The 14,412-nt window shown below is 43.4% G+C and overlaps 2 protein-coding genes across 3 annotated transcripts; both read left to right on the forward strand.

The window, feature by feature from the left end:
• The first annotated feature begins 753 nt into the window (after nucleotides 1-753).
• On the forward strand, nucleotides 754-5,373 carry slu7 (SLU7 homolog, splicing factor). Of its 2 annotated transcripts, none has more exons than XM_015944139.3 (15): nucleotides 754-981; nucleotides 1,106-1,266; nucleotides 1,434-1,587; nucleotides 1,666-1,746; nucleotides 1,861-2,025; nucleotides 2,216-2,281; nucleotides 2,394-2,525; nucleotides 2,611-2,708; nucleotides 2,785-2,852; nucleotides 3,793-3,932; nucleotides 4,075-4,236; nucleotides 4,328-4,429; nucleotides 4,512-4,589; nucleotides 4,694-4,813; nucleotides 4,909-5,373. In XM_015944139.3, the coding sequence occupies exons 2-15, from the start codon at nucleotides 1,118-1,120 to the stop codon at nucleotides 5,086-5,088; spliced, it is 1,695 nt and encodes a 564-aa protein (XP_015799625.1). In that variant the 5' UTR covers nucleotides 754-981; nucleotides 1,106-1,117; the 3' UTR covers nucleotides 5,089-5,373. The 2 variants fall into 2 exon arrangements, with proteins under 2 accessions (XP_015799625.1, XP_054594967.1); XM_054738992.2 differs by having other exon boundaries at nucleotides 777-993.
• Nucleotides 5,374-6,841: 1,468 nt separating this feature from the next.
• On the forward strand, nucleotides 6,842-14,393 carry c1qtnf2 (C1q and TNF related 2). Its single transcript, XM_054738996.2, has 3 exons — nucleotides 6,842-7,038; nucleotides 7,312-7,569; nucleotides 13,688-14,393. The coding sequence occupies exons 1-3, from the start codon at nucleotides 6,978-6,980 to the stop codon at nucleotides 14,326-14,328; spliced, it is 960 nt and encodes a 319-aa protein (XP_054594971.2). The 5' UTR covers nucleotides 6,842-6,977; the 3' UTR covers nucleotides 14,329-14,393.
• Nucleotides 14,394-14,412: the final 19 nt, after the last annotated feature.

Raw genomic sequence — 14,412 nt, forward strand, 5'->3', positions numbered from 1 at the left:
TTGCATCTGGCGACAGGTATGGACCCCCTGTCAGCTCGATGGGGAAGAAGTCTCCCAGGGTGGTCTGCTCCGGTTTGGGTTGCTCCTGTTTTGCTCCCTCTTGTATGTATGAAATGTCAGATCCCTCAGCCTTTAGGGGTGCCCAGGGCTGCTTGATTATTTGGTCAAACAAGATGGTGACTTCACAAGGCTTTCTGTGAGACCCTGGAGCAGGGTCATGTCTAACTGGTGAGAAATACTTCAGCACATCTGATCTCCCAACTCTCTCCCACACCGTTCCATGGGAGACCCTCCTGGTTCCCAAGGTCCCAAGCCCTTCTCATATCGGAACCGATTTAGACCAAAGGCTTCTTTTAAATGCCCCATTGGGATTTATCTTTATCTGTTCCCCATGGGGGCATCCCATTCATTCATTATTCATTCATTCATTCATATGTTTTTTATGAACATATATACATGAAACAGTGTTCAGTAACTAGAACAAATAGAAGTGTACATATGTAAGTATATATATATACACATATACATACATATAAGCACCTACAGAGAGAAATTCAAAACCGTTTTAAAACGTTGGCAGCCCTGCTCAGTCTGCACCACAGACATATTTATTAATATATATTATAATTATTATCATGAATGTCTGCACATTTATTTCACCGAGTGAATGGTGTCCAGTGGTGTCGCTGTTAAAACTGTGACTAGAGCTATAAAGCAAAACACCACCGAAGAAGAAGAGCAATCACCACAGAAGAAGAAACGTAGCCCTCCCTCCCAAACAAAAATAAAATGGCGACGATGGCGTATTACTAGAAAAACAAATAAAGGGGAAAAAACGCGCTTTACGGAGGAAACTTTTAATTTGAAGACATAAATACCTTCTGGTGCCATATTTGTTTGATTACTACAAAGGAATTCTAGCTATTAAGTTTTATTTTTGTACGGATAAAGTTTTTGCTCCGTTACTCAGACGGTAAACAGGTTAGTTCGAAGGTGAAGTATGTTTTCATAAAAACCCTCACTAAGTTAACGAGATCGATCAGGTGTACAGATTTCTGTTATGCTGATGTAACTTAAATGCTTATTTTCATGTGGATTTCTGAAGACGCATCCAGTCATGACTGAGCAACCCAACACGACCTCTGAGGGGATCGTGGGCCTGGATGAGCCCAAGAAGATGACCAGAGAGGACTGGAGGAAGAAGAAGGAGCTGGAAGAGCAGAGGAAGCTCGGAAATGCCCCAGCCGAGGTGGACGAGGAGGGAAAGTAAGTGAATGGGGGGTTCGTACTGGTGATCCATTAAAATGTTTAGCAAGTTTAGATTAAACGCTTTAACCTGCATGGTTTGACATATCTCTAACGTTGGAAGAAAGGAACTCAGTGAAAAGCTTGGTTCTTCAGGGGTGTTAAATCAGCTGTTTTCTCGTCTCCAGGGACATCAACCCTCACATCCCTCAGTATATTTCTTCAGTTCCCTGGTACATCGACCCATCAAAAAGACCCACGCTGAAACATCAAAGACCACAGTCCGAATGCCAGAAGCAGTACTCCGCAATAGGGGACTGGTACAAGAGAGGCGTGCAGGAGGTCAGGAGCAGGACGGTGTTTATTAATGATTTATATTAACATGCAAGTGTGAAACTTGGCTTTTTTGTCTCCGTGTAGAATGCAGTTACCACTAAATACCGCAAAGGTGCTTGTGAGAACTGTGGAGCTATGACACACAAAAAGAAAGACTGCTTGGAGGTAACCAAAAAACAGCAAAACAAGAGATAATTAGTTTTCTAAACCTCAGATGAAATCTCATTTATAATAAATAAAATACTGATCAAGATTTGATTTTCGTCTTTGTTCCTTCAGCGACCCAGAAAAGTTGGGGCCAAATTCACTGGAACAGGTATAGCTCCAGATGAACACGCTCAGATCCAGCTAACGATGGACTACGACGGAAAGCGCGATCGCTGGAATGGCTACGACCCGGAGGAACACCAGCGCATCGTGGAGGAGTACGCCAAAGTGGATCTTGTAAGTTATCCAGCAATGAACCCTGCAGTACTTCTCCTGTGTTTGAAATGGAGAAAGTATAAGTACCTCAAAGGGTGACAACAATCCAGATGTTGTCTGTTAAATTAAAAGTGAGAGAATCTGACTCACACCTGACAGATTAGTTATTCGCCATCGGTGACCTGGATGAGTGATTTCCTGTGTTTCTCAGGCTAAGCGGACCCTGAAAGCACAGAAACTTCAGGATGAGTTGGCCTCAGGGAAGCTAGACCAAAGTGTAAGTGTTCTGTAACACGATAAATAACAACTGTTGTAAAAGTTATGGAACCATTATGTAATTTGGTCTTTTCTGGGTTTTTTTTTTTTTTTTTTTTTTTTTTTTTGCACAGGAGCGTGAACATGACAGCGAAGGCGAAGATGAAGACAAATATGCAGATGACATCGACATGCCCGGTCAGAACTTTGACTCTAAGAGACGAATCACTGTCAGAAATCTGCGTATCAGAGAAGACACGGCTAAAGTAAGGCAGCGATGAACCGATGGCGAGCTGTTTAAAACTATTGAGTGATGGACGTAAAACATCAGAAACCGTTTGTGTTTCCTAGTACCTGAGAAACCTGGATCCAAACTCTTCGTACTACGATCCAAAGACTCGAGCGATGAGAGAGAACCCTTACTCCAACACTGGCATGAACCCAGATGAGTACGTTATGATTAATGCTTTCATCGTCTTATCAGCAGGTTAAAAGGAAATGATAATGAAGTGCTTTGTCTAACAGGGTGGGTTACGCTGGAGACAACTTTGCTCGCTACACCGGAGACACGATCAGCATGGCTCAAACACAGCGTGAGTCTTTACTGTGATTTCTTTTCTCTGCAGAAGTGACATAATATAAAGAAAGTTTCAGTAGTGTGAGGCGTTAACTGAACGAACCACAGCTGCATTTAGACAGGGTGTCCGCGGGTCCTTAAAAAGTCTTAAATTTGCTTTTCCAAATTTAAGGCCTTAAAAATCCTTAAAAATGACAAATAGTCCTTAAATACAGTTTCCAAAGGTCTTAAATTACCAAAGACCCAATAAACAAGATTCTTTTATTTTTGTCAAATTTTCATGAATTTCTAGTTGGTGTTCAGCGTTTTGTGTGTACGATGTTGGCGTAAGCGGAACCGTACACATTCAGCTGGTCGTGAAAGGGGGCTATTTTTAGATGAGCACATTAGCTGGTTAAGCTAGTGGGAGCTTGCGCCATGGGGAAGTGCAAGTTTAATGGTAACTGGATGGCTAATCCCACGTTTGCGACATGGTTAGCACCGGTTCCAGGCAATAGCTGGAAATTATAGCTTAAATTTAATTTTAAAAATAGCTTAAATTTGGTCAAAGTGGCCTTAGAAAAGGTGTTAAAAAGTCTTAAATTTGGCTCCCTTAAACCTGCAGATACTCTGTTAGAGTTTACAAAAGTTTTCTGTGAAAGGAAGTTCAAGTTGTTGTGATGTAACATGTTCATAACCGATCAGAAGAAATAAAAATACTAGCCTTAACTTATTACCAGTGGTCACAAAACCTGGTGTGCTCCTATAGAAATGTTGGAAACGGCAGTAACCAAGAGACAATTTAATATAAAAATCTCCAGTTTCTGTTTTTCTTAACAGCAGAAGTAGTTTCATTTGTCTGAGAGAATCAGAGGAAAGCTGGTTTTCTGCTGCAGAAGGAGATCACAGCCACTGTAACAAGGAAATGCCGTTTTTGTGAACTGTTGCCTCACCTGAGTGTCATCCCTTTGTGACAGTGTTTGCGTGGGAGGCCTATGAGAGGGGCTCTGAGGTCCATCTGCAGGCCGACCCCACCAAGCTGGAGCTGCTTCATCGCTCCTTCAAGGTCAAAAAGGAAGATTTTAAAGAGGAGCAGAGGGAGAGCATCCTAGAGAAGGTACACCCCCACCTTGTAGATGTTGGTTGTTTGTTGGGGACAGAAGCTGATCGTTTGTAACAGGACTATCTGTCATATTTAAATGAAGACATAATGATGACTCGGCTACAAACTGTCTCCCTGACTTTGTTTGTGACATCAGTACGGAGGTCAGGAGCACTTGGACGCACCGCCGAGGGAGCTGCTGTTGGCTCAGACTGAGGACTACGTGGAGTACTCTCGTCACGGCGCCATTCTGAAAGGACTCGAGAAGGCCGTCGCTCGCTCCAAATACGAGGAGGACGTGCTCATCAACAACCACACTGTGAGGCCTGCGGACACAAAAAAAAGCTCCTGTAAATTTTCAGATCTCTGAGACTTTTATCTGAATATCTGTTATTCTGTATGTTTCGTAGTGCATATGGGGCTCCTACTGGAAGGATGGCTTCTGGGGGTACAAGTGTTGCCACTCCATGGTCAAACAGAGCTACTGCACAGGAGATGCTGGGATCCAAACCGTAAGTACGCCTAGTGGGAGAGGCGAAACCCTCTGGCATACAGGAGGGATGTTTCTCATGTGATTACTCTGTTTACCTCCAGAACAATTCAGAATGTGTTCCCTTTGAAGAGGGACTAACGGAGCCGCAGGATGAAGAAGAGCCCAAGTCCTTGCTGGAAGTAAGTGATCCCTGAATGTATCAGTAAAGCAGCAGTTATTGATGGTTTTCCCAGATTTGTTTCTTTAGAGTAAATTTGACCTTCGCCATACTTTGACTCGCCAGATGCACCAAAAAAAGATGAAAGAGAAGAAGAAGAAAAGGAAGAACAAAAAGAACAAGAAGCACGTCTCAGATGACAGCGACTCTGAGGATGAAGAGAAGAAGAGAGAGAAGCTGAAGAAGGTGAAAACACTTTAGATGTTTAAATAGTAAAATGTGTGTGTGATTTGTTCAGTTTCTCTGTGACTAACCTCCTCACCCCTCCTGCATCCTCTCAGGCTCTCGAAGCAGAAGACAAGCGAGTGAAGCAAGTAGACGTGATGATGCAGCTGGATGAGAGGAAGAGGCCCTACCACAGCCTCCAGGAGATTAAGGCTCCCACCGAGGAGGAGATTGAGGCTTTCCGCATGAAACGCTGCCGACCAGATGATCCTATGGCTTCCTTCCTCGGACAGTGACCGGGTCTTTATCCCTACTGCTTTCTGCACAGAAAAGACTCTTATCAGAGTTACAGCTCAGTAGAGAATCAAACCTACAGCTGCTGTCAGGTTGTTAGAAGAAACCTTTTACTGTGGAAATGATCATGTTTCTGCTCTTGTTTTGTTCGTTTCAGAACAAAAAGTTTCTTATTTTTTGTATTTTTGCTCTCATTTCCATCTGTCTTCACAGTAAATTACAGAAGTTGCTCAAAGACTGCTTCTGAACTGGTGTAATTTCTAATAAACTTAACTTGTTTAAATTAATTGGTGTTGGGTTAAACCAAGTTATTCTACTTTTTTTTTTACCTTTGCAGAAATAAACGTTAAGTTGTGCAAAATGGAAATTCTCTGTATTGTCAAAATCCACATAAACATACAACTAATTTGTTTGGAACAATTTTGCAAGAAATCAAATATTTTAAATATCTCCCTGCATCAAAGAACGAATAATTAAGTTTAATGTGTGAGAAGGATGTAATAATCATCAGGTTTGCATAACGGAGCTTTTTTCATGTATCAAAGAAGCTCTTATCAGGTTGAGATCTGGTGACTGTGGGGGTCGTTGTAGTACAGTGAACTCATTGTCATGTTCAAGAAACCAATTTAAAATGACTGGAGCTTTATGACATGATGCATTATCCTGCTGGAAGTAGCCATCAGAGGATGGGTACATGGTGGTCACAAACAATGCTCAGGTAGCTCGTGGCATTTAAACGATGCCCAGTTGGCATCAAGGGGCCTAAAGTGTGCCAATAAAACATCCCCCACACCATTACACCCCCACCACCACTAGCCTGCACAATGGTAACAAGGAATGATGGATCCATGTTCTCATTCTGTTTACACCAAATTCTGACTACCATTTGAATGTCTCAACAGAAATCAATATTCATCAGACAAGGAAACATTTTTCTAGTCTTCAACTGTCCAATTGTGGTGAGCTGGAGCACATTGTAGCCTCTTTTTCCTATTTGTAGTGGAGAAGAGTGGTACCCGGTGGGGTCTTCTGCGGTTGTAGCCCATCCGCCTCAAGGTTGTGCGTGTTGTGGCTTCACAAATGCTTTGTTGTTGTAACGAGTGGTTATTCCAGTCAAAGTTGCTCTTCTATCAGCTTGAATCAGTCGGCCCATTCTCGTCTGACCTCTAGCATCAACAAGGCATTTTCGCCCAGAGGACTGCTGCATACTGGATGTTTTTTCCCTTTTCACACCATTCTTTGTAAACCCTAGAGATGGCTGTGTGTGAAAATCCCAGTAACTGAGCAGATTGTGAAATACTCAGACCGGCCCGTCTGGCACCGACAACCATGCCACGCTGAAAATGACTTAATTCGCCTTTCTTTCTTATTCTGACATTCAGTTTGGAGTTCAGGAGATCGTCTTGACCAGGACAGGACCACACCCCTAGATGCACTGAAGCAACTGCCATGTGATTGGTTGATTAGATGATTTCATTAAGGAGAAGTTGAACAGGTGTTCCTAATAATCCGTTAGGTGAGTGTATTTAACTCAGATTAAAGAATTGTTTTGTTTACATTGATTCAAAATTCAGACGCATAACAACAATCTGCTAAATGTTTAAACACACTGCCAACCACCTTGTTTGGTTCTACTCTTAACTTATAAGTATTCCTTTTTAAGAAAACATCGGTTCCACTGGTTTTTCAGACTGTACGTTTGTTTATGAGCGGCTGTTGCAGCTGTTGAGCTGAGCTGATTTCAGTGACATCATGGTGAAAGTATTTGTCAGCCCAGCGGTTGCACAGACAGGGTGGATGTTTAGAACGGTGACTCTGGGCTAATCTCTGCAGATCGTGTCATAAAGAATGTTGGATCATCACTGAAAACCCAGGAATCTTCTGCTCCTTCATGCAGAGAAAAGCATGTGGACAGAGCAGAAACATGTCCTGCCACCATGGTTTCTCAGCTGGTGAGTTGTTTATTTGTCTGCTGATGTGCAGCAGTTGTAAAACATGCCTTGTAGGTGACAGGTCCTTATATTTCAACTAAAGTGAGGAGTAAAGGCATATTTTTTTAGACAATAGTGTGCTGTTCATTTTATTGCAACTACTGATGCACGGATCTGCATCTACTTCCCTCTTTGTGAACATGTCATACAGACTTTTGTTTTTCTTTTTGGTATATTCCTCCTCTGATCATGTTATAGCTGTAGTTTATTCCCTTCATCCTTGTTCCTCTGCAGTGCCCACCATGCTCCACATGTGTGTGGTGATCTGTTTGCTCCCAGCCGCCGTCTCCCAGTCGACAAAGCTCTCATCAAAGAAAGCTCGTAACTTCTCCATCCAGTCCTCCCAGCTGCTGTGCAGCTTGCCAGGCCCAGCTGGCCCATCGGGGAACCCAGGAGCCCCCGGATCACCGGGGTCCACGGGCCCGATGGGGTCACCGGGACTGGATGGTCCAGATGGAAGTGATGGAGAGAAGGGAGTAAAGGGAGACAGAGGTATGCTCTCTTACCAACTCAAATCCTGTTTATGCTTTTACAAATGTGAGTGTTCATTTGTAGTTTATCGGTGTGATGATTTAGAACAGAATTTCTCTTCAAAATTTTAAAAATTGTTCATATTTTGGGCTGAAAGACTTTTGATGAGTTCATCGTGATCCACAGGATTTAAAGGATCTGGCTCGTATTGTATAACGGGCCTCTGGGGGTCCTGTGGTCTGTGGGACTGTGATGGATGCTTGATCTGACTATGGGAGACTGTAGTGCGGGTCATTATTGTAATCTTTATCTTTTATATGGACATATTTATTTGTTTGTTTGTTTTTGTGGAGTCCAGTGTTTCTAAACCCAAGATTTTCCTGCAGAAGATGTGACTTCATACAGTTTTAAAGACAAGGGCCAAATGGTCATCTTAACTGTCCTGGTGAAGACAAAAATTGTGATTTTTTTTCCCCTACTAAATAAAAAAAATGCAAAAAATATTTAATTGTTTTTGTATGTGTGCTTGTTTATTTGTAATGGGTTCAAATAGGGACATTAGAACAGAATTATGTTATGGGCCATTCCCATCTGAACCGGGTCGGCCCGGGCCGGGTAGCCCCAGTCGGCCCCAGCCTGGCCCGGTTGATTCCATACATTCTTGTCTTAAGCCCATGTGGGCTGATTCTACCCACCAATCAGAGGCTTGCTCTAATGGAAGGTGTGAATTTGCTGTCAGCAGTGGGTGTGTTGGCCCTGGTCGGCCTGAAGCAGACACCCTCGAGAAGAGGGCTGAGAATGAGCCTTGGTTGGCCCGGAAAAATACCAGGCCACCCAGATATGTAAACAACCTACGCTACCCGGCCCGGGCTGACCCGGTACAGGTGGGAATGGCCCATTAGAGGGTATAGATGTAGCCTGGTCAGCCATGTAAATAATTAGTCTGGCCACAAACCATTGAAACTGCTCAATCATAGTTGCCAAATCTATGGTTGTTTATCAAACTGTCTTTTTACACAATTGGACATCGCTAGGACCAATCAGAGCAGGAGACAGAGTGACGTAATCACCTCTACCAGTTCTTAAAGGGGCATACCACTCTGTCCCTCGTGAAGCTCTCGGCCTCTCTGACCATAATTTGATTCATCTTATCCCCACTTATAAACAAAACTAAAATCTGTAAAGCCAGCCATCAGGACAGTGAGGAAATGGACAAATGAAGCAAAAGAGGAGTTACAGGACTGTTTTGATTGTACAGACTGGAGAGTATTTGCAGATGCCACAGGCGATCTGAACGAGCTAACGGACACTGTGACATCCTACATCACCTTCTGTGAGGAAGTGTGTGTGCCAACAACGACTTTTCGCACCTTTAATAATAACAAGCCATGGTTTACAGCAACAGTTTATTGAGCCAGTTGAGACGGGCAAAGGAGCAGGCTTATGGGGCAGGAGACAGGCCTCTATACAAATCACTCAGGAACACTTTGACTAAAGCCGGGCGTACACTGTGCGACTTTTTCACTCGCAGCGTTCAGCTTCAGCTCAAACTGTACGACTTCCTCGCAGAGCAGATCTCACGAGTCGTGTGCTCACACTGCACGACCCAGTTCTCGCATGCGACCTGACTGCTCACACTGTACGTCTGGTAGCAACACGTCGGCCCTAAAAATGTGCTAAAAATAGCAGTTTTTACTCAACACGTCAGACTTTTTTGTCTTGCCTGTTGTCCTTCGGGAGTGCTGCAGGAGGACACACAGGGATTTATGGGGGTTGGATGAGGAAACGAAATAAAGAAAGTAAATATGTGTTTTGTGATCAGTTTAATTTGACATGAACACGACAAACACGCTTTCTTGACAATCTTTGTGAGTAAAAAAACATGTAGAAACAAAAACGCACAGCGTGTGTTATTAGGGAAATAGCGAGCGACCGGCCGGCGTTGATGCAGGATCGCGCGCGCATGCGCCGTGAGCGGTTCTGATACTTTTTGGATCGTAGCTGCTCGCAGCGCCGCTTCAACAGTGCGATACCCTCACGAGGGACGAGCGAAATATTAAACACACCAGAAGTCCGTGCGACCTCACGACTGCTGATCGGCGGCTGGTCACGTGGTGTTAATCGCCTCTCGTAACCCCCTCCCTGTACACTACACGACCGCTCGGCGCAAAACTCGCCCCGATGTCGTGGCTTCTCGCACGACTGGAAAATCGGCTCAAAAAAGTGAAAAAGTCGCACAGTGTACGCCCGGCTTAAGGAGATCAGAGCTGCTAAAATAAAGTATGCAGCAAAGCTGAAAGACCAGTTTGCAGCCAACAACCCCACATTATTGTGGAGAAACATTCAGCACATTACCAACTACAGGAGACCATCCTTCATTTCTGATGCTAATCACGGCCTTGCTGAGGAGCTAAATGGCTTTTACTGTCTCTTTGAGGGAAGGAATGTCACACCCCTCCTCCACTCCAGCATAGCTGCATCCGCCACCCCTCACCTGGAAATTCTTACTCCTCTTTCCTCTTCCACAAGCTATGTTCCTTGTGAAGGAAGAGGATGTCTGCAACATCTTTAGGAGACAGAACCTATGGAAGGCACCGGGCCCAGATGGAGTAACTCCTTCCTGCCTCAGGACATGTGCTGTCCAACTAGCACCTGTCTTCACAATGATATTCAACAGCATGGACGTAATTTTCACTTTAGAAGTGTGTGTATGTGTGTGTGTGTGTGTGTGTGGGGGGGGGGGGGGGGTATTTACAGAATGCTCTAATGGGAAACAGGTTTCAACACAAACGGTTGTTTTCCGCTTGGTCCTAGAGCTCAACCAGTGTCAATTTAATATAGCGCAATATTGTTGTTGGATGGTAAAAAGTGCGGGGGTCAAAACTTGACTTTGGAAAAAGTGTGTGAGGGGGGGGCATGTCCCCCCTGTCCCCCCCAAAATTACGTCCATGTTCAACAGATCGCTGGAGCTGTGTGAGGTCCCATTATGCTTCAAAAGCTCCACTATCATCCCAGTACCTTAGAAATCCTCCCCTACCGATTTGAATGACTACAGACCCGTGGCTTTGACATCAGTAGTCATGAAGTCCTTTGAGCGCTTGGTGCTGTCCCATCTTAAAAGCACCACAGGCCACCAGCTGGATCCCCTGCAGTTTGCCTATAGGGCAAACAGGTCAGTGGATGATGCAATTAACATGGGGCTGCACTTCATCCTGGAACATCTTGATCAACCAAGGACCTACGCAAGGATATTGTTTGTGGATTTTAGCTCTGCTTTTAACACCGTTATACCAGAAATCCTCACCTCAAAGCTTTCTCAGCTCACTGTTTCCCCTGCTATGTGTCAGTGGATTTCCAGCTTCCTGACAAATAGGAGCCAGCATGTGTGGTTGAACAATGTTACGTCTGGCACAAGGCTGATCAGCACTGGTACACCACAGGGGTGTGTCCTTTCTCCACTGCTCTTTTCTTTGTACACCAATGACTGCACCTCTAATGACTCAGCTGTAAAAATCCTGAAATTTGCAGATGACACCACTGTCATTGGGCTCATCCAGGATGGTGATGAGTCTGCTTATCAGCGAGAAGTTGAGAGGCTGGTGGTCTGGTGTAGTCAGCACAATCTTGAGCTCAACACCCTTAAGACTGGGGAGATGGTCGTGGATTTTAGGAAGCTTCCCACAGTGCTGCCCCCCCCTCACAATATCCAACAGCCCAGTGATAATGGTGGCCTCATTTAAGTTCTTGGGAACTATCATTTCCAGGGACCTGAAGTGGGAGACAAACATCAACTCCATCCTCAAAAAGGCTCAGCAGAGGATGTATTTCTTACGGCAACTAAGGAAGTACGGCCTACCACAAGAGCTGCTGATCATCTTCTATACTGCTGCAGTCGAATCCATACTTTGCTCATCCATCACTGTCTGGTTTGGGTCAGCCACAAAAATGGACAAATGCAGACTACAGCGTATGATTAAAACAGCAGGAAAAATCATTGGTGCCCAACTGCCCTCTGTCCAGGAACTGTACATCAGCAGGACCAGGAAAAAGGCAGTGAATGTTGTCCAAGATGCCACACATCCTGCATCTACTCTCTTCCATCTCCTCCCATCTGGCAGACGCTATAGATCACTGTATACAAAAACTACCAGTCACAAGAACAGTTTCTTTCCTTCAGCCATTTCTCTTCTGAATCTGTAGATTATTTTACCATCCTTTTATTATAGTTTTTAATACTTATTCAGTATGCTCATGGATGAGTGTGTGTATGTGTGTGTATACATATGTATATGTGTGTGTACGTGTATGCATATATGTATATATGTGTGTGGTATACATGTTCTTATGTGTTTTTTATGTATTTTTATTCTCATTTATTGTGGTGGTTGTATGTTTCAGAGAGCGAACGTCTAACGAAGCTAAATTCCTTGTAAATGTAATTTTACTTGGCCAATAAATCTGAAATCTGAATCTGAAATCTACGGATGTCATTCAATTGGACGGTACACCATTCACCGTCAAAGAAGAAGATGAAGCAAATACACCCTTTTTCTAAATAAATGACTTAAATACCTCTGTCTGCTGTTGACTCAAGGAAAAGCACAAGTTTAAATGCACCAAAGAATGCCGTTCTTTACCCGATTGTTTTTCTCAATTTCAAATGTTTCTGAGCCAAAACAATCTTTGTTTCACTCCGTCACAGCTCTAGCGGTGGCCCACCCACTAACTGTAGAGGGGTGTGATTGACAAGTCACAAAGCTGTTCAGACCAATGGTAGACCTGCTGTGGCTACAGTGGAGCATGGTCAGGCCGACCTGCAGAGCAAAATCATTTGCTACTGCTGCGGTCAGTCTAGGTTTGGCTACATCAACAGCCCAGTAGAGGAAATCTCTCTGGAGTCTTCCAAGTTCTGTAAATGGCCCCTGGGTTACACTTTGGATGTGATTGCTCTATGCTTTTGCTGGAAAAATGCATTTGTTTGTTTTTTCATTTATAAACCTAAACAATAAAATACTTGAATAATTGTGGCATATTACATCGTATCCCCTCCTTCACTGGGATTTTATGTGAAACTCCCAAAAATAGAACATGGTGTAAAAGTCCATTTATTTCAGTAATTCATCTTAGACTGAGAGACCATCTAAAGGCTCAGGAACCCTTTGCAGGTGTTTAGGATTGTGACCATGATTCTAGAATATTGAACCTTCTCCCAACATTCTGTGAGGTTTTCATAAGCTGTAAGCCATAATCATCACAGTTATAACAAACAAAGGCCAAAATCTTTGCATGCAATGAGTCTATCAAATACATTAGCTTCACCTTTTAAGTAGAATTACTGACATAAATGCATTTTTGTACCATATTCTAATTTTTTGAGTTTCACCTGTACACATTTCAAACACTTTTTGTGCTAATGTTTGAAATGCACAAACATTTTTTAAATGTATTGCTTTAAAACGGGGAAAAGACGAGATGCAGCTTGTGAGGAGTGAATCGTGGATCACTGCTGACCAGTTGTATGTTAGGCAGTGTTTAGCTTCCTGTTGCTGCATGGCATTTGCATCAAACACAAGAGAATCCAGAAGTGCTAACTCTTGTCATCAGTTTCCCCCGGAGTATTTTTATGCTCCATCCTCCCTCCTCATGAGTATTGGTTAATGAGTTTGCAGATGGAGAATGCACTCAAGCAGAACTCTAATGTCCTAATAGTTTCACCACTTTTTGGAGGCATCATTAACTTAATGACTTCAGAAGAATTTGTCACTCCTGAGTAAAAGCAAGTAGAAAAAAAAGCTAAATTTTATATTAGTTTATATTATATTAAATATTAGTATTTTCATCTTCATACAATCTAATATTTTCTAGAAGGGTTTTCTACAAGGTTCAGATTTGCTCCAAGAATCTTGACAAATGGGTTTAAAAGATCTTTTTGTCTGCGCTGCAACCTTCTTCACATAGCAATCATTGCAGGTCACATGTAGTCATTATGCAAGTTTTATATAGTTCATATCAGGCCCATGTGAGTTCCATGTACAAGCATTGACTAAACAACCATAATATAAGCAAACATATCTGTTTACAGTATTTCAAATCTATCTGGATATTTCATAGCCCTGTCATGTTTTGTGTATGTCATCAGGTGATACGGGTCGACCCGGGAACCCAGGTAAACCAGGTGTGAAGGGCCGTGAGGGTTTGACTGGAAAAGCCGGACCTTGGGGATTAAAGGGACTGCGTGGAGCAGCAGGAGGGACAGGAAAACAGGGACAGAAGGGAGAGTTTGGAGACCGGGGTCAGCAAGGAGCCCCCGGTGGCTGTAATTGCGACAAAGCAGCTCGTTCGGCTTTCTCTGTGGCCATGACAATGAGCTACCCAAAAGAAAGAATGCCCATCCTCTTCAGCCGGATCCTGCTGAACGAGGGGAATCACTACAATGCCAGTAGTGGAAAGTTTGTGTGTGAGATCCCAGGAGTTTATTACTTCACCTATGATATCACACTAGCCAACAAGCACCTGGCCATCGGGCTGGTGCACAATGGACAATACAAGATCAAGACTTTTGATGCCAATACGGGAAACCATGATGTAGCTTCTGGTTCTACGGTTCTCCAGCTGAAGAAGTCAGATCAAGTCTGGCTGCAGATCTTCTATTCAGAGCAAAACGGACTCTTCTTTGACCCTTTTTGGACAGATAGCACTTTTACGGGCTTTCTTATTTATGCTGACCAGGAGTTCCTCAATGAGTCTGACAGAAAAGCAAATAGTCAGATTGAAAGTTAGTACTGTGAAAAGTCCCCAAGTTTTAATTTACTTCATTTCTTACTAAAGAGAGAGAGAGAGAGAGATCAAGAAATGTTTTAGTGT

The sequence above is a fragment of the Nothobranchius furzeri genome, chromosome 1, assembly GCF_043380555.1.
Source record: "Nothobranchius furzeri strain GRZ-AD chromosome 1, NfurGRZ-RIMD1, whole genome shotgun sequence".
Taxonomy (NCBI): Eukaryota; Metazoa; Chordata; class Actinopteri; order Cyprinodontiformes; family Nothobranchiidae; genus Nothobranchius; species Nothobranchius furzeri.